Source organism: Sciurus vulgaris (assembly GCF_902686455.1).
Source record: "Sciurus vulgaris genome assembly, chromosome: 10".
NCBI lineage: Eukaryota > Metazoa > Chordata > Mammalia > Rodentia > Sciuridae > Sciurus > Sciurus vulgaris.
Window position 1 is genome coordinate 78,576,241 of NC_136470.1, and position 26,813 is coordinate 78,603,053.

Sequence of the window (26,813 nt, forward strand, 5' to 3'; positions counted from 1 at the left end):
GGTAGTGTCACTTCCCCTTCCTGTCCACTAGCTTCTCCAGGGGTAAAAAGAGGTTAGGGTATTCCGGCATGGGCATTCTATGATTTCACAAAGGCACTATCCTATGATGACATAGTAGGTCTCTAAGGACCATTCCAAAGCTGATATTCAATAATTTTACAATAGGGAGTTAAGCTTTCAAGAGGGTTGAATAGGAAGAGGAGACAACATTTCTTTGAAAGTCAGTTAACGTCTTTGGGGAGTAAGGTCACCTCTGAGCTTCAGTTTTTCGATCTACAAAATAAATAACAATACGACTTCATAGGTAGTGGGAGAGAGGCTGCTTGAGAGATGTACAAGTCTACAGAAACAAGCCGGGAACCTCTTCTAAGATTCTTCTTAACTCCCAGCGCCGCGCGAAGGTGAGGCCAGCAGAGCGGGAGGGCAGGGAGGGCGGGGCTAGGAAGCCGGCTTTGTTCTTGCCACGCCCCCTCCACGCCCCCTCCCTAGATATCGCGAGAGGGCGGGCCCGCTTGGCTTCGGCGTCGGCGTCGCTCCCCGGCTGGGGCAGTAGGCCGGCCTCTCTCCGCGGTCCGTGGGTAAAGTGACGGCGGCGGAGGGCCGCCAGCCGCGCGGCGTTGACTGTGGCGTTGGGGTCGTTGTGTCGTGACAGCGACGCCGGTAGTCGTTTCCGCGACAGCGGGTGTGGCCGCCTTAGCCCTGAACGGGCTCCACGGCTGTCTGGCGGGTCTCTGCTAGCGCCCGACCTTCTCTTCCCGGACCCCACGCCAGCAGCGACCCTGAGCCGACACCCGGAAAGACCGGCAATGGCGGCCTCGACGGCCTCGCACCGGCCCATCAAGGGGATCCTGAAGAACAAGACGTCTGCGACTTCCTCGGTGGTGTCCTCGGCGGAGCAGCCCCACCGGAGCGTTGAAGAGGAGCTGAGGTGAGAGCCGGAAGGGACGGCCTGGGAAGCCCCTCCTTCCCGGGCGGGCTAGTGCCCGCGCCGCCGCCGTTACCGACCCCGACCGGAGCGCGGTCGGGGAGAGAGGCGGCTGCGCGGCTGCGGCGCCGCCCGGCTTTGCTCCTCCGGCCGGCGCCGGGGGGAGTGATTCCAGAGAAGGCTGGAGCTGTGACAGACATCGTTCGATTCATTTTTTTAAGTACGCGTGCATACATAATATTTTTAAACAAACATGGTCTTTGAACTTCCTACAGTTGGCAACATTAGAGAATCAAATTCAAATTTCAAAGCTTCATCTGTTAAGCTTTTATTATTTCTTAACCTGATCTCGGAGGCATCAAAAATTTTTCCGTAAGAAAAGTGTATTTTGCCTTTAAGATCTAGGGTCAAGCTAATAGACTTATCAAAAGAAAAGACCGTTTTCCCATTAAGCTTCGTGCCGCACTCTTTCAGTTTCTGGTTTGTTATGCCTGCACTAAGAGAGACCAAAATTTTCCAAGTCCTTGATCTGTGTTTAATGGAAAGTTATTTGTTGATAAATATTTTTGCATCTGCAACTAGTTTGGGTGCTTTCTAGTTTTTGTTCCTGTTCAGATGTACCAAGTTCAGAACAGTTCAGAGAAGAGCAAGTTGCGATGGTCACTCTAAGGAATGTGTGTAGTACATAACTGGAAACAACCCAAAGTCCATTAGTAACAGCTGGTGAAATATTAATTATGGTACGTGTGTATAATGGAACATTATGCTAACCTTCAAAAAAAAAAAGAGGCGTTTGTGTACAGAGAAAGATGTCTAAGGTATAATGCTCAATGAAAACAAGATGTTGCAGTGTAGTATCTAGAGTGTAAAATATACTCCTGGGTTAGAAGTACGAGGGGGCTTGGATGTTTTAGGATACTGGAACTGTAAGGACTCTGCATTCTGGAAATAAGGCCTAAGAAAGTTATCTTTGAAATGTTACTCTTAAAGCTAAAATAAGGATGTTTATGAAATCTTAGAATATTAGAGCTAGGGCATTCCTGTATGAAGGATCTAATTTAGGACCATAAAAGGAACTACTACTTGGTGGAGGCATGTTTATGGAGATTTGTGTTACCTTGAAGAAAGTATTAACTAGGAATGTAATTTAAATGGTACCTTTTTTTTTTTTTTTTTTTTTTGCCCTGCTGGGGATTGAACCGAGGGCCTTGTGCTTGCAAGGCAGGCACTCTACCAACTGAGCTATATCCCCAGCCCCTAAAATGGTGCCCTTTTAAGATCAGAAGGGACATTACCCTCGTCTAGCAACTCCCCATCACACAGACACTCATTCCTTTGGATGCTTGAATTTTATGTTCCCTCACACACTATTTTCCAGCCTGTATTTGGAGCAGACTGCTTTAAATGAGAGATTTGAGGGTGTCATGGTTAGAGGTCGTGAGATTAGGAAACAATCTCTTTAGAACATAACTATAGCAGGAAGACCAAGATAATTTAAAAGATAAATAAAATAACTACAGAACACTCAAATGCAATTTTAAGTGTTCAGCATCAGGAATATGGTTCTCACTGACTTTTCTCCAGTGTGAGCTTCATTTTGTCTAGCTAACGTGTCTTATTCTTTTACTCAGTTTCCTTAACTTCTCTACCTAAGTTTGATCAGCTGTAACCCATGACCCCACTCTATGGGTTAACCTCTGTAATTGACTGGCATTTATACCTAGGTTTTTACTATACTACACTGACTCAAGTGGGTTCAGTCGCTGCTTCTGTAGTCACTTATGGCAGGGCAGACTCACTTAAAAGGGATTTTTGCAAGATGGGTGACTGACTTGATTAGTGAGAAGGTTGTAACCTTGTTTTCAAAAGGAACTACTAGCCCTAATTCATTGAGGTTCACAATGTTTAGTTTCAGGTGGCAGAAGGAAATGGGCTTTTTCATGATCAGTGTTATATGACTGTAAAGCACAGACACTAATTATATTAGTAATACAGTACAGATTATTATTTATGTTGCAGCTCATACAAACTACATTAGTAACTTTATGAGAGCTGCTTTGAACAGAAACAATAAAAATTAAGTTGAGTACATTTGAAGTAAACTTTCTGTAGTGTTTATGTTCCCTCATAGGATACCAGCATTTCCCATCTTGAATAAAAAGGACTGAAAATAAATAGCTCTTGCAATTTACAGTGCACTTAGAAATTTAGACGCTCATAAAGGTAATGTAATGGTCTATATGAAAATGATCAGAGTATAAGGTAGGAATCTAAGTTGATTGTCATTACTTGCAGTATTTATGTTCTATGAAGTCCTCACAGGTGCTAAATTAGTAAGTACTGAACCTTTGCTCCCAGAGGAAATGCCGGATTGGATTCCTAAAAGACTCTGGTCACATTTTTTATCAGCTGATCAATATATAACCTTGTTTTCTGTGTGTTTCTATTTAACATATCATTGATTCATTACTATTAAATTCATGGCCAATAGCACCCTAACTCTTGCCTGGTAGAAGTTTAACAAGTCACATGACAGCTTTATTCTTAGGAACGCTAACCAGATTTTATTCTTGGGAACCACTCAGCAACAAAAATACAAAAAACATGGTACTAGCTGTGGTAGACACCTGTAATTCTAGCAACTTGGAAGACTGAGGCAAGAGGATCTCAAGTTTGAGGCCAGCATTGTCAACTTAGCACCTCATCTCGCAGTAGAAAGGGCTGAAAATGTAGAGCACCCCTGGGTTCAGTTCCCAGTACTGCAAAATAAAAAATTAAAATAAAATTTTAAAAAATGGTACTAAATAGACCATGAAAAAGATACTTTCACAGTACAAAAGCTGAAAGAAGTTATCCAAGCATTGCCTTTTGGCTTTAACTGGGAATGTGTACAGTGAACAATTCAATATTTTTTAGTCTGCTTGTGTTTTGAGCAACCACTAAAGCACCTCCAGTGCTAGTTTTGGGATTACAAATAAATTTCAGCAAATGAATCCCCAAATAGAGAATGCACAAATAATGAGGAACCCTACTTTCTGTTGATGCCTTTATTGTGTAAAATGCAGTTGTTTCGAGGCTGGGATTGTGTCTCAGTGGTAGAGCACCCACCTAGCACGCATGAGGGCCCTGGGTTCAATCCTCAGCACCACATAAAAATAAAATAAAGGTATTGTGTCCACCTACAACTAAAAATACATATATATATATTTTTTTAAATGCAGTCATTTCATCTCTGTTCTCTCACCTACCCCCAGTTATGAGAGACTTATTTTACATAGAGATTTATTACCAAGGGATTTTTTTAAAGGGAAAAAATTAAAACACTTCAAATATATGTTTATAATTCATATACATATGTACTGATATTACATAACTTTCAAGGTTCAATATACACAAAAGTGAGATTCATGAATTTGAGGTTCGTATCTTAGTCTTAAATATTTTTGCCCTTTTTTTTTTTTTTTTTTTTTTTTTTTTTGCGGTGCTGGGGATTGAACCCAGGGCCTTGTGCTTGCGAGGCAGGCACTCTACCAACTGAGCTATATCCCCAGTCCAATATTTTTACTTTTTGATCCAGTTCTAGTTGGAACTAACCAAGCCATCATTAGTGGGCTTTTTAGGTGACTCAGTGCTATTATTTTCTTATAGTTGCCTTTACACTTGGCAGTGGTTCTTTTAATTTCAGTGAGTCATTAATTTCTTCAGGTACTTTTGGTACCACTTTTTGAGAGTTAATTAAAACCAAACAATCCATAAATCCATATAATTAGGTATAGATAAATCTTGGTACACTGCAACACAGTATACACTGTTCAACTAGTTCAAACGCCACTGTCCTCTCCTATGATTGCGGAATTCCTGTTCTTATTTCAGGATACCTTAAATGTAGTACACAACTTGTGAAGGTCTAACCTGACAGACTTACTATGTGTGTATATTTTGTTGAAAATAAGACACCATTGATTCTAACATATACCAGTATGAAGGAAAAATTATTGCCAGTTATGATTATAAGATGCCATCCATTTTTAAAAATATTTTTTAGCTATAGATGGACACAGTGCCTTTATTTTATTTATTTATTTATTTTTATGTGGTGCTGAGGATGGAATCCAGTGCCTCACATGCTAGGTGGGCACATTACCACTGAGCCCCAGCCCTAAGATGCCATCCATTTTAAGATGTATTGTTTTTCAGAGATATTAAAGTGTGAAAATGTTTATGTTGAATTATGAAAATATGATATTAAATGTTACTAATGCCTGTCATGTGCGAAGTATTATAGTTTAATGCTTAACCTGGAAGCAGATTGTCTGGATTCAGATACTGCCTGATTTTATTACCCCTGATTTCTGGTGAGCTATTTTTATCTGTGCCTTAGTTTAAGTATTAAGAGTTAATAAATTTAAAGTGTCTAATCCTAAACTGTTACTCTCTTACTCTGTTAAGAGTAGTAGAAACTTAGAAATCTAATTTTCCCCACATTTCAGGTTGTTTTACACTCTCTCTTTTGGAGTTTGCTACTGTTTTATCTGACCTCTCTAGTAGTCTTAGATAATGCAAGTAAATGCAGCTTGAAAAATTTGTGCTTGAATTTCCTTTGATATAATGTAAGATATAAGCATGCTTTAACTTGTCTTTCTGCCTATTAAAGGGATGTGGAATATTATAGCCAAAGCCTTGTTGAGTAAAATAAAGGTTGTTTTCCAAAAGTTACTTTTTGCTTGTTACTTTTATTGTTGTGTCTTACTTTAATTGTTCAGTAGTGGTCTCAGGCTTCAAAGTTTTGTGCTTTGTCAACTTATGTTGAATCTTCATTAAAAGAAAGAACCATTGAAATGTGCAATTAGAAGTTTAACACCTTGAAGCAAAATCTGCCATTTCACTCCAATCATATTCAAAATTATCAGTAAGTGACAGGAAGTACAAGTACATCTTTGAGAAGGCATCTTATTAGCTAACAAAGTAAAAAATGGTGACTTTTTCAAAACCAGAGTTAGGCTGTAGGAAAACCAGTCACCCAAAGGGCAGAAGGAAACTGAAATCATCAGGTACTTTCATCATCACAGCAGATCTGCCATGTAAGTGGTGGTGCCCCTATTTTTGTCTGCAGAGATATCCAAAGAGATCATACAGTCCATGATGGTATTGGGATTAAACTCAGGTTTGCTCCTTGGTTTTGTTTCTCCACAGCTAATGCTATTTCTACCAAAACTTTAGGGGTGCTAATTTCCATACCCAGTGGTCTCTACTGACAGGTTTTTTCCCCCCCCCCCACTAACTTTCCACCTAAAAATTCCTAGAATTTTTTTTTTAGCCTGTTGTTTTGTTGTTTGTTTTTTTGGTACTGGGGATTGAACCCAGGGGACCCCAAGCCACATCCCCAACCTCTTTTTTATGTTTTATTTTGAGACAGGGTCTCAGAGTTGTTTAGTACTTCACTAAATTACTGAGGTTGACCTTGAATTTGAGATCCTCCTGCCTCAGCCTCCCAAGTGGCTGGGATTGTAGGCATAAACCACCACACCCGGCTGGAGCTTTTTGTTTTATACCCTTGTTTAAAATGCTTGTTTTTATAAGATTGATTATCTTTTTTAGATCAGAACAGTTATAAGGATTTCTTTTTCTCTTATTGTGTTGAGGAAATGCAGATTGAGTATGACTTTGAATATTTAAAAATTTAATTTCCATTTACAGTGGAAAGTAATAAATGATAGGCTAGGGAAATTTTGGGTTATATACAATGTGGTTATTTATGTAAATCAACCGAATTTACTCAAATTTACAGAAGAAAATTTCCAGTAGATAGGCAAAGGATGTAAACAATTCACATGGAAAGCAGAAGCATTTGTCATATTACTTATTAAATGATGAACAAAGAAATACGAAACAGTCTTTAAATACTATTTTATTCCTGCTGAAGTGGAAAAACAAACACATAAATGCTCAGTCCTAGCAATGTTTCAGTGACTATTGGAGACATCACAAATAGTCTACTCTGTTAAAAACTGGGTACAGTGATACATGCCTGTAAGTCGCAGCTACTTAGGAGTCTGTAGAAGGAGGATCACTTTAGTCTACCAGTCTGGTATATAGCTCAGTGGTAGAGTGCTCCCAGGGCCCTAGATTGGATCCCCAGTACCACCACAAAACAAACAAACAAAAGAGCTGGACAAATTTTAACCCAGAAACATCATCCTAACAAATTGTCCTAAAATCATCAGTGAATAGAATATATGCAGATATGTGCATTTTTACCTTGTTTTAAATAGGAAAATCTTGAATTCTACTTAAATATCTAAATTTGGTATTTTATTATATTATAATAAAGGTGTTTTATTATGTTATTACCTAGGTTTTTAAATGTTTATTATTCAATCATTAAGAAAGTTAAAAACTAGCCAGGTGTGTTGGCAGATGCTTATAATCCCAGCTGGTTATGAACCTGAGGCAGGGGGATCAAGACCAGCCTGGGCAATGTGGCAAGACCCTCTCTCTAAACACAATAAAAAGGACTGAGGGTGTCTTCAGTGATGGTGCATCCTTGAATTCAATCCCCAGTACTCAGTGATGGTGCACCCTTGAATTCAATCCCCAGTACTGGAAAAAAAAAAAAAAAGTAAAAAAGAAAACTATTAATGATTTAGGGTGCTTGCATTTTGCTTATTAAATTTTAGCCTTAATTTTAAGAACGACAATTTCTGCTGTGTCCTATAGTTCTTTTTCTTCTGTCATTATCTTGTAAAACAGATTTATAAGGGGTTGGTATCCCTTCTCCTCCTTAGAGGTACCCTTTAAACTCCAAAAGTCCATCTTCATTCTTTTTCTATCATAAATAATGATGATAAATTGTCATTTTTAATTCATTTATCATTTAGGAATAACTTGTTTTGTGTTATTAGGAAGCACCCAACAAGGTCACTAATATGTTTATCTTTAAAATATTTTCTTGTAATACACATCCAGAAAAGTATATTCAGTGTAAATTTAAAGCTTAAGAAATTAATAAAAAGCAATCACCTTTGTATCTACCATTCTGGTCAAGAAAGGAAATGTCACTTCAGAAATGTCCCTGCCACTTCAATCACAGTCTTCTCCTTCCCCTAAATAGAAATAATTATTCTGACTTTTGTGATAATTACCTAAATACACATCCCCTACACACTCTAGTTTTGCCTATTCTGCCCATGATATAAGTGGAGATATCCTAGTTTACAGTATTTTTAATAGGAAATATTTATTAGGAGGGAACATTTAGTTACAGCATGAGTTTCCCTTATTAATTGGATTGTTTCTTTCACAAAATATACTCTTGTTGGCCAGGTGCAGTGGCATAGGCCTGTAGTTCCAGCAACTCAGGAGGCTGAGGTGTGAGGGTCCCAAGTTCGGGGCCAACCTAGGCATTTTAGCAAGACCCTCTCTCAAAATAAAAAGCACCAGGGATGTAGCTCAGTGGTGGAATGCTGGCTTATTAGCATGTGTGAAGCCCTGAGTTTGATTCACAGTACCACAATTCTTAAAAAGGTTTTTTTTTTCCATTTTCCTATGAATCAGAAGACCCCTTGACTATTTCTCTTACCTTAAATCTTAGTGTGTCTCTTTTCACTGTGAGTTTCCTTAGCATATAGCAAACCAAATCATTTGCTTTCTGAGTCAAAAATTTGTAGGTGATAGAAGTATTTAGCAGTATTAAATTTCTGAAACTAGATTGAATTGGAAATAGAAAACAGATTGCTTTTAAAAGTACTTATTCTGTGGAAGGCCTTAAATACTTCTAACTCATTTCAGTTTTAAGTCTGTCAGGGCAAAGGCAGAAGGAATTCAGTAAAAGTGCAGTTGAAACTTCTTTTCAGGATACCATATCTGAAGCCTTCCTCTACTGTGCTAAGTGAGATCTTGTTTCAGGATTCTTTTTTTTTTTTTTTCCAGGATTCTTTTTTGCTCTACTGGGGATTGGACCCAGGGACCCTCTACCACTGAACTACATCCCCAGTCCTTTTTATTTATTTAAACAGATTCTCCCTAAGTTGCTGAGCCTGGCCTTGAGCTTTGGATCCTTGTGTCTCAGTCTCCTGAGTCACCAGGACTACAGATGTGCACCATCTCACCTGGCTTTGTTCTGGGATTCTTAACACAAGATTTTATTTTAAAATCATAAAACTCCTTATATTTGTGTGGTACTTTGATAATTTGATTTTATAGACATCATTTCAGTTGATTCTAACAATTCTAATTCATAAGGACTGTTACTAAAACTCCCTCTTATTATAGTGTTCATGTAGAGTAAATATAGCCAAAGAGAGAATGTTTACTGAGCCTGTCTATAGTCAGGACCTTAAATGTCTATCTCCTAATGTTTTAGTCATCTTTTTGTTGCTTTGACTAAAAAATCTGAACAGAACAATTTTAAAGGAGGAAGTTTGAGAACTCAGTTTCAGAGGTCTCAATCCATAGACAGCCGGCTCCATTCCTCAGGGCTCCAGGTGAGACAGGAACAACATGGCAGAAGAGTGTGGCAGAAGGAAGCAACTTACATGGTGGTCAAGAAGCGGAGAGAGACTCCACTGGCCAGTTACAAATATATACCTCAAAGTCAAACCCCAATTCCCATCTCCAACCATGCCCTACCACTTACACCCACCAGTTAATCCCACTTGGGATTAAGTCATTGATTGGGTTAAGACTCTTACAACCCAATCATTTCTCCTCTGAACCTTCTTGTAATTTCTCACACGTGAGCTTTTGGGAGATGCCTCATACCCAAACTGTAACACCTAGTTAAGTTTGTTTTGTCTTCTGCCACAGTACCAATTATTACTGGGATACAAACCCAGGCATCTGTGGAAATCAGTATGATTAAAGCAAGATCTCTTTTACTCAGTCAAGTTCAATCAAGTGACTCTTTGTGACATTTAAATTCGATTAGTTGAAAATTCAGATCAATGGAGTGGATATCCCTATGAGTTCTATGCTGAATGAATACCAGAGCTTTTGAAATGCTATTTCTCTGCTATGAAATAATGACCCATGTGTCTTAATTTTTTTTTACAAGCTTTGAAGGTTTTGACCATTTCATGGTGAAAAAACATGGCAATTTCTGACATTGATTTTTTGGAGAAAAATGGGAGTTGTAGTTTGGATCACCTGTGGAATATCTGGGCCAACCTTTGCCTGTTGAGAAAATGAAGGGTAATTAAGACTTGAAGCTTAATCAAAAGTGCTTAGTTTGGCTGCACTCAAATGTTATTCAGCTTTAAAAAAAAGAAATTCTGACTCTGCTACATCAGTGAACCTTTTAGACATTATGCTAAGTGACTTAAACCAGTTACAAAAAGATGAGTTCTGTGTGATTTCACTTACATGAAATACCTAGAGAGTCAAATTCACGATGACAGGAAGTAAAATGGTGGTTGCAAGGAGGAGCTAGGGGAAAGGGAAATGGGGAGTTAGTGTTTACTAGGTGTAGAGTTACAGTCAGGGAAGATGAAGAAGTTTTGGAGGAGAATCGTGGTGATGATTATGGAATAGTGCTAATATGCTTAATGCCACAAGTTTGCACTTTAAAATGGTTGAAATGGTGAACTGTATGTTATGCATATTTTTACTGCAATAAAAAAATTCTTAGTCTGAATGTGGACCCTGAATCTTTTAGGGTAGAAATCAGGAAAACAAAAAGTCACACTACCTGCTAGAAGTGAATGTGTAATTGTTGCAGTTACTCCTTAAACCCATTTGAGAACATAAAGAAGGGAATATTATATTAAGGACATCATTCTTTGAGGGTGTTTCAGCATTTGGGAAATCAAAAATATGTACAGTAAAATCTATCCAATTTGGACCAAATGCAGAGTGATTTGAATTAGTGTTTAAATTTACATTGATTTTTAAAAATTAGTTTTATTTTTGATTACATAGCAAAATTTACACACTGTATAATGTAACAAAATACTGTTGACTGATAGTCTTATAAGGCCTTTTTTAATGGGTGTATAAAAATTTATAATAAAGGCATTTAATTGAGCACCTTAGTTGTATAAGTACTTTATTGAATTGATATTATCAGGTATTCCTAAAGCATTTCTGTTTGCCTTAAGTAAATCTGAAGAAATCATTTTATAGCAAACCCTAATTTTCTAGATTAAAGGCAGACTGAGCTATAATTTTATTCTCAATCTAACTTAATAGCTAGATTTTGATTTAGAATTTGTTGAGGTTTTCTCTGTAGTTTAATGTTCTTATTCTTTATGTTCTGATTTGTAATGGATATCCCTGAAGAAATTATGCCAAGAAAATATTTTGTTATGTATTTTTTGATTGGTTACTAGTACTAGTAAATAAAAGGTATGTAACTAATGTGATTTAGCAATGGTGAATTTTTGTTATTCTACAGGCCATAAAGACTAAGCATATGATAGTATTAGAGTGTTTTAAATGCCCAAAATAGATTCTGAATACTTTGTTTTTTAATATATGGATAAGAAGTGTTCTTTTCTTCTTTATTTTAGTAAAAAATCCCAGAAGTGGGATGAAATGAACATCTTGGCAACATATCATCCGGCAGACAAAGACTATGGTTTAATGAAAATAGATGAACCAAGCACTCCTTACCATAGGTAATGTTACACAGACATTCCTTCTTAAACTTTTTCCATCTTAAATTGATCAGAGTTTTTAGATAACAACTGATTTGAATTTGTTTTATTTCATGTTTATTACTAGGGCACTAGTTAATAACCCAACTGCTTAATTTTTTATTAATAGTACACTTCTCTCTTTAAAATTCTGAATGCCATTTTGTACATTAATAGTAAACATGTATTCATTGCACCTTAGTGGTTGTTAGTTGCTAGTGATGCTTACAGATTAGTGAGTTTTACCTTTCTTGAAAGGAAGTTGATATTTGGGTTTATTTGCTTCCCAAGTAGAAATTAGAGACTTACTCTCTTTGCAGAAAAGAATAACTGCATAGATAGTAACTCTTTCCTAACACACTGAAAGATAGATGGTCATTACTACTTCATTACTACTCTTTCATGTTTTTATCTACCCCCACCACCACTGCTCCCATACCCATACAGAAGACTGGACATTTTACACTGAGCTATATCCCCAGCCACCCCTTTTTCCTGCCTTTTTTGAGACCAGGTTTTGCTAAGGCGCTGAGGCTGGCCCTGAATTTGGGATCCTCTTGTCTTAGCCTCCTGAATATCTGGAACTGAAATTATAGGTCTGTGCCACTGTACTTAGCTCACATTCTTACTTTTGAGCTTACCTAATATAGTTCATATAATTACATTGTGATTTTTGGCAGTTTTGAGTCTCAGAATTTTTAAAATGACAGTCCAATAAGGCAGTATCCAATAAGACAACAAAAATTATAGACCAATAAGTCTGAGAAGGTAGATATTCTAAATAAGTTTAGTGTGTAAGAAAGATTATTCCCTAATTTGTATTGAAAAATAAAAATTTCTAGAACTAAAATAATTAGTTATTGAAATAAAACAACAAATTTGTAAGTCACATTAAAATAGAGATAAGAAATACTGTATTTTAAACCAATGTATGAAAACTTTAGAAGATAATTTGAGATAATCTGATACTAACAAAAACAGTAAAAATAATAAACCTGAAGATATTAGAGATTGTGCCAAGGATAGGAAGAAATAATGAAATAGTTACAGATAATGATGCTCAGTACTAATGAAATTTGAAGAAAGACATTTATGAAAAAAGTTCATATCTTCTAATTATAAGTATATACTTTAAAATATCTTTTATTGAACCAGAATGCAAAATCAGGGCTTTCTTTTCAGTAAATGTGGTAGCTGTCCCTCACTTACCTGTGTTAGTTGGAGATAATTGTCCTAAAATAATTCAGATTGGACATGTTTTTTTAAACAGAGCCATTATTTTTTGCTTGTTCATATTTAATGGATCTGAATGATAGATATTGGACTTTGTTTTGTTTTGCCTTACCTGTATCTTTATTCTAAGAGTTGCTGAAAGGTTGATTGGTCCCTCAGTAATGAAGCTATGTGTATGCACAAACATATGTTCTCAGCTTTTATCAGTTCATTGCTCAGTTTTACCATGCCTTTCATGAGTTCTATTTCTTTTTAAGTGTTTTTGTTTTGGGGTTTTTGTTTTTGGGTTTTTGTTGTTGTTGTTATTTGTTCTAATTAAGCAGAGTAGGGTAAAATACACATAATTTGTCAATTTATAGACACATTCTACAAGAAAATTCTAGGTTATATCATAAAAGTTACAGATGAATGTTGTGTATGAGATGCATCTAAAACAATAATAACTTTTGGTTTACTAAACAGTGTGAGTGAGATTCTTAGGTAGTGTAACTCTTTCTATATATGATAGCAGAGTGCATTTTGACTCATTGTACACAAATGGAGCACAGCTTTTCATTTCTCTAGCTATACGATGCAGAGTCACCATTCGTGCAGTTATACACGTACTATGTAGGGTAATAATGTCTGTCTCATTCCACCATCTTTCCCACCCCCATACCCCCTCTCCCTTTCTTTCCCTCCCATCTGCCCTATTCAGAGTTCCTCCATTCTTGCCTTGTTCCCCCCACTCCCCAATTATGGGTCAGCATTCACATATCAGAGAAAACATTTGGCCTTTGGTTTTTTGGGATTCACTTACTTCACTTAGCATGATATTCTCCAACTCCATCCATTTACCTGCAAATGCCATAATTTCATTCTTCTTTTGTTTTTGTGTTGGGGGGTTTTGTTGGCGTTGTCGTTTGTATGTTTGGTGCTGGGGATCGAGCACAGGGGAACTTTACCACTGAGCTATATCCCTAGCCCTTTTATTTTTTTACTTTGAGACATGGTCTCACTAGGTTGCCCAGGCTGGATTCAAACTTGTGATCCTTCTGCCTTCAGCCTCTGGAGTCACTGGGATTACAAATACGCACCACTGCACTTGGCTTTTTTAAGCATTTTATTTAACAGAAAATACTTTTTATAGAAACGTATCTTTTTTTTTTTTTTTTTTTTTTAATAGAAAGAGCATGTTACACTACCTAAGAATCTCACTCACACTGTTTAGTATACAAAGTTATTGTTTTATATGTACCCAATACACAAAATTTATCTGTAACTTTCTAGAATTTTCTTGTAGACCATGTCTATAAATTGACAAATTATGTGTATTTTACCCTACTCTGCTTAATTAAATCCAATAATGTAGATGAGGTTATTTCACCTTCCCTTGGTTAAAAGAAAAAAAAAATCATCTAAATTATAGCATCCTCTTCTCTCCTTAACCAGAGAATGTATAAACCAGCAATTTTTTATATATAGTTGTTTTGCTTCATATACATTTAGTAGCTTGAGAATTAAGGATGCCATTTTTTTAAAGAATTTTTTTCACAATGCCTTTCTTTTTATTTATTTATTTTTTTGTGGTGCTGAGGATCGAACCCAGTGCTTCATACATGCTAGGCAAGCACTCAGTAAAGCTACATCTCCAGCCCTAAGAATGCCTAATTTTTCAGGGACATGAAGAATATTTTTCCCTAGATAATAGAGTGAGAAAATTAAAATAGCTTTTAGCTTCCTGAATTAGGTTTTTAGTATCTAATTTTGTTATTTTACCTTGTCTTATGTCTGCATAGATCATTTGTCTCTGTCTTAATGGTTATGTGTAAACACATATTCTAAAACCAGACAGAAGTTTCTTTTCTTTTTTTTTTTTTTATTGTAAACAAATGGGATACATGTTGTTTCTCTATCTGTACATGGAGTCAAGGCATACCATTTGTGTAATCATAAATTTACATAGAGTAATGTTGTTTGATTCATTCTATTATTTTTTTTCCCTTCCCCCCCAGAAGTTTATTTTCATTATTTGTTTTTTCCCATTGAATGGAATAATTGAAATGTCATAATTTTCTTTTATCAAATGATTTCAGTTTTTGTATTTTTTTTTATGGTTGCCCTTTTTTTTTTTTTTTTTTTTTTTTTTTAAATCAGCCTTTTCTTAATTGGTGCTGTACTTTCAGGGTTTTTGGTTTTTGGGTTTTTGTTTTTCTTTTCTTCATTTGTTTTCTTCATTTTTGGGCATTGAACCCAGGACCTCATGCATATTAGGCAAGTGCTCTACCACTTAGCTACATCCCCAGTCAATGTTGTACTTTTAAATATGTACATAGAAAAGATACTAAGCTTCAGTCTCAAAAATTTGATAATACAGTAGTAAATATATTGATATTTTAATTAGGTTGATAGAGTTATGTTTTTTTCTTTTTCTAGTTGAAAAATAGTTTCACATACTAATTACAGCATGTTTGTCATTCCAGTATGATAGGTGATGATGAAGATGCATACAGTGATCCAGAAACCACTGAAGCCATGACTCCAGATGTCTTAGCTAAGAAGTAAGTAATAAAGCTCCTTCACTTATGTAGTTTTTAATTGTACAAAGTTATATTTTACATTGCTTTACTCTGTAAGTATAAAAGCTTAAGTTTATCTAGTTTTCGTGGATTCAGAGGGTCAGGGGAGCAGTTTGGGGAATTAAACCCAGGGTCATGTATCTTAAACATATGTTGTGCCACTGAGCAACATCCCCAGCTCGTGTCTAGATTTTTCATACCAACTCTCACAGTCTTGTTTATTGATTAAAATCAATGTATGCAGGTGGCAGGAAGATTAGAGCACCTAAACTGAACATATTGAGGTGCGTCTATTTACTTTGACTTTTTAAGTTTTTTTAATATTCTGTTACCTGAGTTTTAAAGAAAAATAAGCTAATCATAAAAGCTCTCTTCCTTTTCTATTCATTGATTTCTTCTACCCATCCCACTGTTCCTGTTGCTTATTGGTTTCTACATCGAGTCTTACTCTTTTGCTTTTCATTTTCTACATCAGGTTATAGCTAGTATATTAATGATCTTCAGATATTTTCATAAGACTCAAAAGTTGATTAAGACACTTAAATAATATAAGAATATCACAGTCTTGATTTTTTTTTTTTTTTTTTTTTTTTTTTTTTTTGGTAAATAATTGTTATCTAGATTATCTGCTGCTGAAGGCTCAGAACCAAAGTATCGAATTCGGGAACAAGAAAGCAGTGGAGAAGAGGATAATGACCTCACACCTGAAGAACGAGGTAATTTATTTCTTTTTCTGTTTCCAGCATGAAGCTAATAATTTTTATGAAAATAAAAATCCATTATTTGGAAGATTCGAAAATGGTTTTCATTTTTGGGATGTGAAGGATAAAAAAATGAAAAGCAGCATTTTTATAATTCACGTACTATCTTTGTGAGTTTATTGTATAATGTCCCCCCCCCCATTTGAAGTATTCAGGAGTAATTTTTCTTATCTTTGCAATCATTGTAAGTATTTCTTTCTACTTTTTAGTACTTGGTACATTGTAAATACGTGTTAAAACAATGCTGCCAGGAGTGGTGGTGTATGCTTGTAATCTCAGTGACTAGGGAGACTGAGGCAGGAGGATTGCAAATTTGAGGCTAGCCTTAGCAATTCAGTAAGACCCTCAGCAATTTAGCAAGAACCTATCTCAGAATTTTTAAAGAATTAAAACTTTTTAGAAAGGATTTAACTCTGTGGTAAAGTGCCCCTGGGTTCAACCTCCAGTACAAGGGGGAAAAATGTAATGTTCTCAGTCATTGAGTGTTTGAATGATCTTGAAGTAGATAGCTGTAATAGTCATTTCCTTATTGCTCATTCTTTTTCTGTTTTAAGATAGTGGTACATTTTATCAGCTGTACCAAGATGGTCAGGTATAGAGTAAATATCTTTATATAGGTCCCATAAAACAAAAAGAGGACCAGGTGCAGTGGCGCACATCTATAATCCCAGTGACTCAGGAGGTTGAGGCCAGCCTGGACAATTGAGCAAGACCCTGCCTCAAAATAAAATATTAAAAAGGCAGGAGTTGTAGCTCAGTGGTAGAGCACACCCCTGGGTTTAATCCCCAGTACCACCTTTTTAAAAAAAGAGAGCAGAAGTGTCATGTAAAGGAGATGGAAAGAGCCATCTTTTTAATGGATGGAAGAGGCTCTTGTAGCCCATATGGTATTTACACAGTTAAGGCCATTGCTTCCTACTCAAAATTTCTGCTTTTACAACTGACAGTATCTGTGGAGGTGGGGAGAGAAGGAATATATTTTACCTTGTTACTTTTTATCATTTGGGAACCATGTGAATGTATAATCTTCCCAGTAATTAAAAAATTGTATAGTTGGCCCTTCTTATCTACAGGTTCTACATCAGTGGATTTAACCAACCATGGATTAAAAAATATTTGGAAAAAAAAAAATCTGTACTGAACACATACAGACTTTTTCTTCCTGTTATTCCCTAAACAATACAATATTAACTATTTACATGCATTTATGTAGTATTAGGTATTTTAAGTAATCTAGAGATGATTTAAATTGTACAGGATATGGGAAGGTTATATCAACTACTGTGCCATTTAAGTGACTTGAGCATGCAGATTTTGGTATCCATAGGGGATCCTGGCACCAAACCCTCAGATACTAGGAATGATTATATATGGTTTATCTTCAGTTTTTTCTTAAAATTAAGGGCTGGGGATGTAGCTCAGTAACAGAGCACTTGCCTGGAATGTATGAATCCCCGAGTTTGATCCCCAGCACCTCCAAAAAAGAAAAAAGGAAAAACTATACCTTTGATGTGGTAAAAGGTGCAAAAAGAAAAGAAAAAACATACACATGCTTACAAAAATAATTGGAACTATAATGTGGGAACTGCCTGCTGTACTGTAAAGAAGTTTAGAAACTTTAGAACTAACTCCAAATATTTGCTAGTTAGTTGTTAGAATCTTAGTTAATGTTAGTCATGTATAGCTACTTATGTATAATTTGCTGTTATTTCCTAATTTCAGAATATAGCCAATTCAATGAAACTTTGATGGTCTGAACCTAATATTTGTTCAAGAGAGAAATTTCACATATACCGTATTCTTGTTATATCTCTTAAATGTCTTCCTGACTTGTTTTAAAGGGACTTTAAATAGAAATTATTTCTAGGTTTTGTTCCTCACTACTCTCCAAAAAAACATTATCTGTTAAGAACAGGGGATTTATTTTTAACATATATTATTTTAGCAGTTTGGATGATCTTGGTAACTAAGGGATAATTTTTCCTCAAATTGTAGTTACATGATCAAGACTCCAGGGGGAGCCATTCAACTAATTTCATAAATTCAGACCCCACTGATAGAGTTAATAAATTATATAGGGATTTTTTCCACTTTTTTCTTTTTCCTCTTTTTTTTTTTTTTAAATCATCCCAATATTAGTATATGTACTATCAAAGCAAGCACTGTTTTTTTGATTTAAACAATTACATGTCTGGAAAAAAATGATTGCTTATTGACAGAGATTCTTAGATTATCTTGTAATTGATAGCATAGCAATTAAGATTATTGACTGGAGTCTGACAAACCTATGTTTGAGTGCCAGGTATGCCATTTGGCTGATTTGCTTAATTTCTCTTGAGCCTCAGTTTTTTTTTTTGTTTGTTTGTTTGTTTTCTTTTTCTTTTTCTTTTTCTTTCTTCCTCTCCATCCCCCTCGCCCTATGGACTTAACCTAGGAGCACTTAACCCCTACATCCCCAGCCCTTTTTAATTTTTTTGAGACAGGGTCTTGATAAGTTGCTGAGGTTAGCCTTGCTATCCTCTTGCCTCAGCCTCCTGAGTTACTGGGATTCCAGGTATGTGCCACGGTTCCCAATCTCGGTTTCTTATTTCTAAAATGGGAGCCATAAGAATACTTATTTCAGAGTTAAATGTGTTGTGGTGCATGCCTGTAGTGCCAGGTATCCTGGAGTCTGAGGCAGGAGGCTCACTTGAGTCTATAAATTGAAGACCAACCGGGGCAGCATAGTGACCCCTCCATCTCAAAAAAAAAAAAAAAATTTTTTTTTCTTTTTATTTTAGAGTTGTTGGTGACAAATGACATAAAACATTTAAAGCACTAAGTACTGATCTTGGCATATTGTAAGTGCTTAGTAAATGTTAACTTTTAATAACTTAAAAATGTAAAAAGTAAAGTGGATAAAAAGCGTAATTCACTTGTCGAGTTCATATAAGTCGACCATTATTAGAACTAGTTCTGAAACTCAAATGTTCATTTATTCTTTGCATTATGTTGCTCTGCCATACAAAGATTACAAATAAATACTAATATTCAAAGAAGTCAGGCGCAGGGGCATGCACCTGTAATCCTAGCAACTCTGGAGGCTGAGTCAGGCCGAATGCAAATTCAAAGCCAACCTGGGCAACTTAGTAAAACACTGTCTCAAATTATTTAAAACCCGCTAGGAATGTAGCTCAGTGGTAAAGCACCCCTGAATTCAATTGCTGGTTCTGAAAAATACACACACACACACACACACACACACACACACACGTATGTATATTTGTATTTACATATGATATATATTTATTCAGAGGAGAATGAGACCATTTATATTAACAGCTTTCTATGAAATGAATACTTCCATATTTTTAAATGGTATATTTATTCCAAAATTAGAATGTATTTGTAACAAGCAAAACCAAGTTCAAGCCAGACATGGTGTTGCACACCTGTCATTCCGGCAGCTCAGGAGGCTGAGGCAGGAAGCCCCAAAGCAATTTAGTGAGACCCTGTCTCTAAATAAAATATAAAAAAGGCCTGGGACTGGGGCTGGGGCTCAGTGGTTAAGCACCCCTGGGTTCAATCCCTGGTGCCTCCCCCCCAAAAATGTTTTACAAGTTCAGTATTTTTTAGACTTAAAAAGAAATAATTTTCTTAGACAATAGAAATACAATTCACAAAAGGAAATACTGTAATATCAAGTCCTAGAAATAAGAAACTGCAAATTAAAACAACTCATGACCTTCCATTTTGGCACGCAACTATAATCTCAGTAACTCAGGAGGTGGAGGCAGAAGGATTCCAAATTCAAGGCCAGCTTCAGCAACTTAGCAAAACACTGTCTCAAAAAATGGAAAGTACTGGGGATGTAGGTCAGTGGTAAAGCACCCCTGAATTCAATTCCCAGTGTCACAGATAGGTAGCATTGTGGTGCCCTTCTTTCCTTGCCCTGAGTTTGATCCCCACTGCTGGAGAGAAGGAAAAGAAAGTATGATAATTTCTCTTTTAATATGAATGTGGAAAAATGGGTTATTTGCATCCTATTCATGAGTATGAAAAATGTTTTGGCCTTTTTTAAGTATTTACCAATACCCACTTACTATATCTGAATACATCCGATTACAAGAGTAAAATTTGTACAAATTTACTGTGCTCTATGTGATACATTTCAATTTATTTTGTTTTGTTTCATCATTTTAAATGTTGATTGTAGTTTACTAATAAGGCATAATGTAGTTTGAAAAACACTAATATTCTGAGACTGCTCTGGGGAAATTAGGTTATATAATCATCCTGATACAAGAAGCAAAAAACAAACTTAAAAACTGGGCTTAATATAGCCTTAATATAGGATTCATTTTTACAAATATGTTTTTAAAGAAAAGTGTAGAGTTTTAAAATGTTGTTAGTGGTTAATTTCTGTTTTCTCTGTGGTACTAAGGATTGAACCTGGGGCTTCAGGCATGCTGCAGTGAGTTATTTTCTCTGTGTATGTGTACAGGCTTCATACATACACACACACACACACACACACACTATATATAACATATATTATCATAGCTTGCTCTTTCACCTCCTTTTCAGTTCATGCTAGAGAATTTTCCTGTATCTTTACTTTTTTTTTTTTTAATAAACAACTTCTAATAGCTCTTATTCCTGATCTTCATTGTGATGTGCTTGAACCATTTAAAGCAGAGGTGATAAATTTTTCCATAAAGTATTTTCCACGATAAGTATTTTAGATTTTGTAAGTTTTATGGTCTCTATTAAACTATTCAGTGTTGCCATTTAGCACAAAAGCAGCCTTAAACATGATTTAAAAAAACAAGCGAGCAGGACTGTGGTCTAGTAAAACTTTTACTTGGAAAATGGGGTTGGGCAAGTTCTTGAATCAGGACTTTGTAAAGTTTTTTTTCCCCCTTCCTGTATCTTAGAAAAAAAACGACAATTTGAAATGAAGAGGAAGCTTCACTACAATGAAGGACTGAATATTAAATTAGCTAGACAACTAATTTCAAAAGATCTACATGACGATGAAGATGAAGAAATGTTAGAGACTGCAGATGGAGAAAGCATGAATATTGAAGAATCAAATCAAGGTTAGATGTTTTTAAAAATATCATTGAGGCTTGTGAATCTCTGTGACTAAGATAATATACTTTATTTTGCTTTACACTTGTGAAAACCCTAAGAAAAATATGCTGATTGGCTTTATTATTATGTCAATGTTTCTAAAATTTCAAACCCCTGACCAATTACACAAGGAAGTTTTTATGTCTAGAGTTGATTTAAGATCATGTGTTGCATTATATGACTATTTTTTCTTATGGTTTATTTGACTTTATGCAAGAATATCTTATATAATATAAATATATGTAATCCTCCCCACCCTGACCCCCCCGTCTCCAGTACTGGGGATTGAACCCAGGGGCACTTACCACAGAGCGACATCCCCAGTCCCTTTTTTGTTTTGTTTTGTTTTGTTTTTTAATTTTGAGGGTAGGGTCTTGCTAAATTTCTGAGGTTGGTCTCAAACTTGTGATCTACCTGCCTCATACTCCCAAATTGCTGGGATTACACAGGTATGTGCTACCATGCTCTGCATCCCCAGTCCTTTTTGTTTTTTTAATTTGGAAACAGTATCTCACTAAATTGCTGAGTCTGGCCTTGAATTTGGGATCCTCCTGCCTCAGCCTCCTGGATTGCTGAGATTATAGCTGTGTACCACAGCTTTTTTAGACAGTTTTTGCATTGCAATGACCAAAATACCCAACAAAAACACCTTAGAGGAGGAAAATTTTATTTGTGACTCATGGTTTCAGAGATCTCAGTCCACAGGTGGCCAACACCATTACTCATGGGGGAAGGGCCTTATGGAGGAAAGCTGGGTGTTTAGAGCCTTGCACATGTTGGGTAAGTGCTCTACCACTGAACTACTCCCTCAGGCCCTATATTTGATCATCTGTGGTGTTTAACAGAGGTACATATTCTACACTTCAGTGAAGGTTTTTAGTACCTACTACTTACTTTGTATTCATAAACTGCTGCTTTTCAGTGGTGTAAATTATTTTTTTTGTGGTTCCTAAAATAGTTAAGTTATAAAAAAGTAAACAATTATTATATTGTTTTGGTGAGCATAGTATTAAATATGAGTAATTCTATGATACAGCCCAATGACTCACTGTCTTATTATAGTGTCAAGATTACAATATTTTTTGTTATTCCATATTATGCTTTAGCCTTTTGGATATGATTCATGCAGGATTTCATTTCCATTGTATATGCTATAGTCTGTTTAGCTTATGTTTAACTTGAACAAATGTCATCTTAAGGAGTATTTGTTACATATCTCTCTTTTTAAAAATTTATTAGCCACTTTTTGCTTACCTAACTTGTAATTGCCCTGGGATCTTTGTTTCCCATTTTACCTTTATTTTTTTTCTTTTTTCTGTTTTTTTCCTCCCAGTGGTGAGGGGATTGAACCCAGGGCCTCGTACATGCTAGTCAAGTGCTCTACCATTGAGCTAAATCTCTAGCCCTGTAGGTTTCTTTTGATGTGTTCAAGTGAATGTTTCTCTGTTTATAATTTTCCATCAACTTCTCAAACTTTTAATATCTGCGTGTTTTTGTTGTTGTTGTTTTTTCTTTTTTGAGATAGGCTCTTTCTCTTAAGTTGTGCTGAGGCTGTCCTCAGACTCGAAATTCTCCTACCTCAGCCTCCTGAATAGCTGAGATGCCCAGGCATGCACCACAGTGTCTGGCTTTTTTGTGTGTGATATTCGGAACTGAACCTGGAGTGCTCTACCACTGCATTACCAGTTCTTATTTTTTGTTTTGAGAGTTTCATCAAGTTGCCAGACTGGCCTTAAACTTATGATCCTCTTGCCTCAGAGTTCTGAGTAGCTAGTGTCACAGGCACGCGTCATTGTCTCTCACTCAGTGTCAACTCTTAGTGACCGTGGTAAGGCACTAGAAAATACCTGTCATTTGCTGCTGGAAATTTGTACCCAGAACCACTTTGCCAAAGAATAGAGAGATTTTTTTTTTTTTTTAACCCCAACTTTTGAAAAATATCTGGCCTTTTGTCCATCTCTGCCTATAAGACATTAAGTTTACATATTTAATGAATGTATTTTTCTATGTAAGTATAATTTTTTAAATTTATATTAGCTCCATGACTGGTTTTTTTCTTCAGTGAAGATCAATACTTACAGAGGAGTATGTTCTGCTTAGCATTATAATGTTCTTTTGGGGCCCTTAAATTTTTTTAAGCCAGTTTTTAAATCTCTGGGTTCTATAGAATCCATTACTTTTTTTTTTTTTTTTTTTTTTTTTTTTTGTGGTGCTGGGGATTGAACCCAGGGCCTTGTGTTTGCAAAGCAAGCACTGTACCAACTGACTCCATTACTTCTTGAGCATTGGAAGTCTCCTTCCTCTTCCCTTCCCTTTTGCTTAACCCCCTTTCTCTCTCTGTCATTCCTACCTATTTTGTTGCTGTTTTCATAAAGAAAAAAAGTGTTCAGGCTCTAAGGTATAATACTTTTTGGTTTTAAGATAAGAAATATAAAACTTTTTATAGCTTTAGGTATTTCTATTATCATAAACTGTCTGCTGAAATTTACACACAGATATATTCAGTCTGAAACCTGTTTATCCTATCACCAAATACATACATACTCCTGTTTTGCCCTTTAGAATAGTTAGGGGTGCATAAAGATTCTTCAGATCAGTCTAATTAGACATACAGGTTTTTATGTTTGTTTATTATCCATATTGGTGTAAAGCTTATAAGCCCAAATAGTTCCAATATTGGCACTATGTCAATATGTTGACTTTTTTTCCCCTTTATCTTTGCAGGATCTACTACAAGTGACCAACAGCAAAACAAATCACAAAGTTCATAGAAGAGATTTGTTCAACGTTGCAGTTGTTTGTCAAATACAAACCCTGTTACTATAATACACTGCTTCTTGTTCTCCACAATTCATGACTTAAGTACCAAAATGCATACCAGTTATTATATATTGCCAAGAATTAAATGATAACCTTAGAGACTGATTAGACTGAAAATGCCTAATTAATGCATATATTCTTGTGCCTCGTACTTCACCACAAATACAGTGTAATGTCATCAGTTCAAAACTGCTTTACTTTTGTAAGAACACTGGTTAATTTGTATAAGATATTATATAGCTTTTTATGCTTTAGAGGTTAAACAACGTCTTCGGGGGGAGGGGAACTAATTTATTTTCATCACTTCTAGATGTGATACCTCTTCTAAAAAGTTTGTTGAGTTTTTTGTTTATTTTTATCAAAAGTTGATTGGAACAAAAAGATATATAGGCTGATATATATTCAGGCTGAAAGATATTTTAACAATTGTCTTCAACTTGATTTTTCTGTTGAGAAGGATTATAAGTGTTTCTGTTGCATATTCCAGCCTACTATCTTTAAAATTCCTGTTGAGTTTCTTTGTGTTTACAAGGAAAGGATTGAAAATTTTCTCTTCAGAACTAGCTTTTTTTGACAAATAAACTATCAGGTACACTTGCACTAATGTCTGCTCTGTTTGCTTTGGTACACTGAGCAGACTGGATCAGTTTTTTTCAATAAATATAATTGTAGCTATCAGTATTCCCTTTCTATACCTGTCTTAACCTCCTGCTTTTGTTTTCTACTCCTTTCTACACATATGCATATGATTGTAAGGATTGTTGTTATTAAGGATCACAGAGTTGCTACAATAATGAAATTCTCATTTTGGCCATTAGTGCTTCTAGTTCTGATAAATGAAAAAAATCACATGAGTAGCAGCATTATAGGCAAGAAATAAAATTCAATTGCTCAGTTTCTACACCTCTCTTATTTACAGTGTGATAATTAAATTGCTGTTATTAGTTCATTTGACTTAATTAGACCTTAGAAAACAGTTGAGGCTTTTTTGCATGTTGAGAGAATTGTATGTAACCAGTGATTTAATTGTTCCTGAATGTACAGACAGAATTAAGCCTGAACATTTTTTATTTAAAAATTTTTAAATAGTCCCTGATTTAAGGGAATATGATAATGTATACTATGACAAATGTACTTTATTCTTCTAACAGTAGGAATTATTTGGATTTTTTTCCTGAAATGAAGTGCAGTTCCTGTGTATCTTGGTTTAGCGATGGTTTCCTTTCTAGTCAATTATTTGTATCTTAATTTTTTGTTAGTACCAAAAGAATCCATTATATGAACAGACTTTTAAAATAATTTCTGTATATTATATATATGAAATGGCTTTTATTGAACAGCTAGCTTATCTTCCACTTGCAAGTTTATGGAAATATCAGTATGTGGAAATTAATAAAAAGTGGGAAGATTCTTTGCTGTTAGAAGAATGTGCTTCTTATTTTGAATGTCTTTTTTTTTTTTAAATGGAATCTAATCAAAGTACCTCTGAATTACAGTGCAGTATTTTAACTAATCATTTTAGCTAGTAATATCACTGATTCATAAGCAAAACAGTGTTTATCTCTGCTTTGTGTTTAGTCTGTACATAAGTGTGTACATGTGTTCATACATCCAGACCTTTGTTTTTGGGTTTTCTCTTTTTGAGTTCTTAGAAAGTATTCACATACTCCTTTATTTATAGAAATAGCTGCTGTACAGTGAAGAAAAATTAAGACTTTTAACAACTGGTTCTTTTTTGTCTACAAACTTTCTCGAAACTTAAAACTTATTTCTGGTTTCAGAGAGTAGATAATTATTCTCATAGGAGTAAGACCTGCCAGATAGCATGATGGGTGAGATTTTAGATAGTCAAACCCTACTGAGTAAAAATGTTTTTGTCAAATCATTAGTTCTTAATTGACCAAAAAATGAATCTTTAGACTTGAGGGTATAACTCCAGGGTAGAGTGCCTTTTTTGGCATGCATGATGCCCTGTGTTTAATTCCCCCATACTGCAAAAGAATTAGTTTTTTTAAAAAATGCTTAGAAAGTAATCTGTGAATGTTTAGTTCTAGTCAAGGTAGATTCTACTTTTCAGTCTTATTTCCTCTGCTTAACTCTTTAGTGTCACTTTGTCTGTTTATTCATTTTTCAAAGTTCAGAAATGGTTTCTTAAAGTGGGTGCTCCCAGCAACTTGGGAGACTGAGTTAGGAGGATTCCAAGTTCAAAGCCAGCCTCAGCAACTTTCAAGACCCTGTCTCAAGGGGCTGGGTTAATTAATTAAAGATCCATTGACAATTAAAAAAAAAAAAAAAGACCCTGTCTCAAAATAAAAATGCCCTGTAATGTAGCTCACTAGTAGAGTGCCTCTGGGTTAAATCTCAGGACCCCAGGGGCAGGGAAATTTTTTTTTTTTTAATCTAAGACTTAGTGTGGTATAACTCAATTATTAAAATAAGTTGCAGATTTAAGTAAAATGCCATTTTTTTCCCTAAACTTTTATTTTGCTCATATTGTTCACTTTAAGTTAGTATGTACTACACATATTAATATGGTATTAGGACACTTGCCTGTGTGTGGTATTTATTTAACTAACCAACTATCTTAAGATCATATTCCACTAACCAAGTGTTCTGGATACCGAGGTGGATCTTAGACTCTTTTGTGGCTGAGTAGTTTGTTTAGTTGTAGTAGAATTGATAACAAGAACTACCATTTATTGAGAACCTATTTTTTGCACTTGCCTAGCATTGTACTAAGTTTCATATCTAATCCTCAAAACTACCATAG

At 35.5% G+C, this 26,813-nt stretch overlaps 1 protein-coding gene across 1 annotated transcript; it reads left to right on the forward strand.

Annotated features, from left to right (window-relative positions):
- Positions 1-510: 510 nt before the first annotated feature.
- PPP1R2 (protein phosphatase 1 regulatory inhibitor subunit 2) lies at positions 511-25,454 on the forward strand. The gene is made up of 6 exons (XM_079156340.1): positions 511-928; positions 11,431-11,538; positions 15,252-15,329; positions 15,969-16,063; positions 21,025-21,189; positions 23,948-25,454. The coding sequence occupies exons 1-6, from the start codon at positions 807-809 to the stop codon at positions 23,992-23,994; spliced, it is 615 nt and encodes a 204-aa protein (XP_079012466.1). The 5' UTR covers positions 511-806; the 3' UTR covers positions 23,995-25,454.
- The last annotated feature ends 1,359 nt before the right edge of the window (positions 25,455-26,813 follow it).

Coding starts and splice junctions, on each gene's coding strand:
- PPP1R2 (XM_079156340.1), top strand. CDS start 807: ATGGCGGCCTCGACGGCCTCGCACCGGCCCATCAAGGGGATCCTGAAG. Junction 11,539..15,251: donor CCAAGCACTCCTTACCATAG/GTAATGTTACAC, acceptor TTGTCATTCCAG/TATGATAGGTGATGATGAAG. Junction 21,190..23,947: donor TATTGAAGAATCAAATCAAG/GTTAGATGTTTT, acceptor TTATCTTTGCAG/GATCTACTACAAGTGACCAA.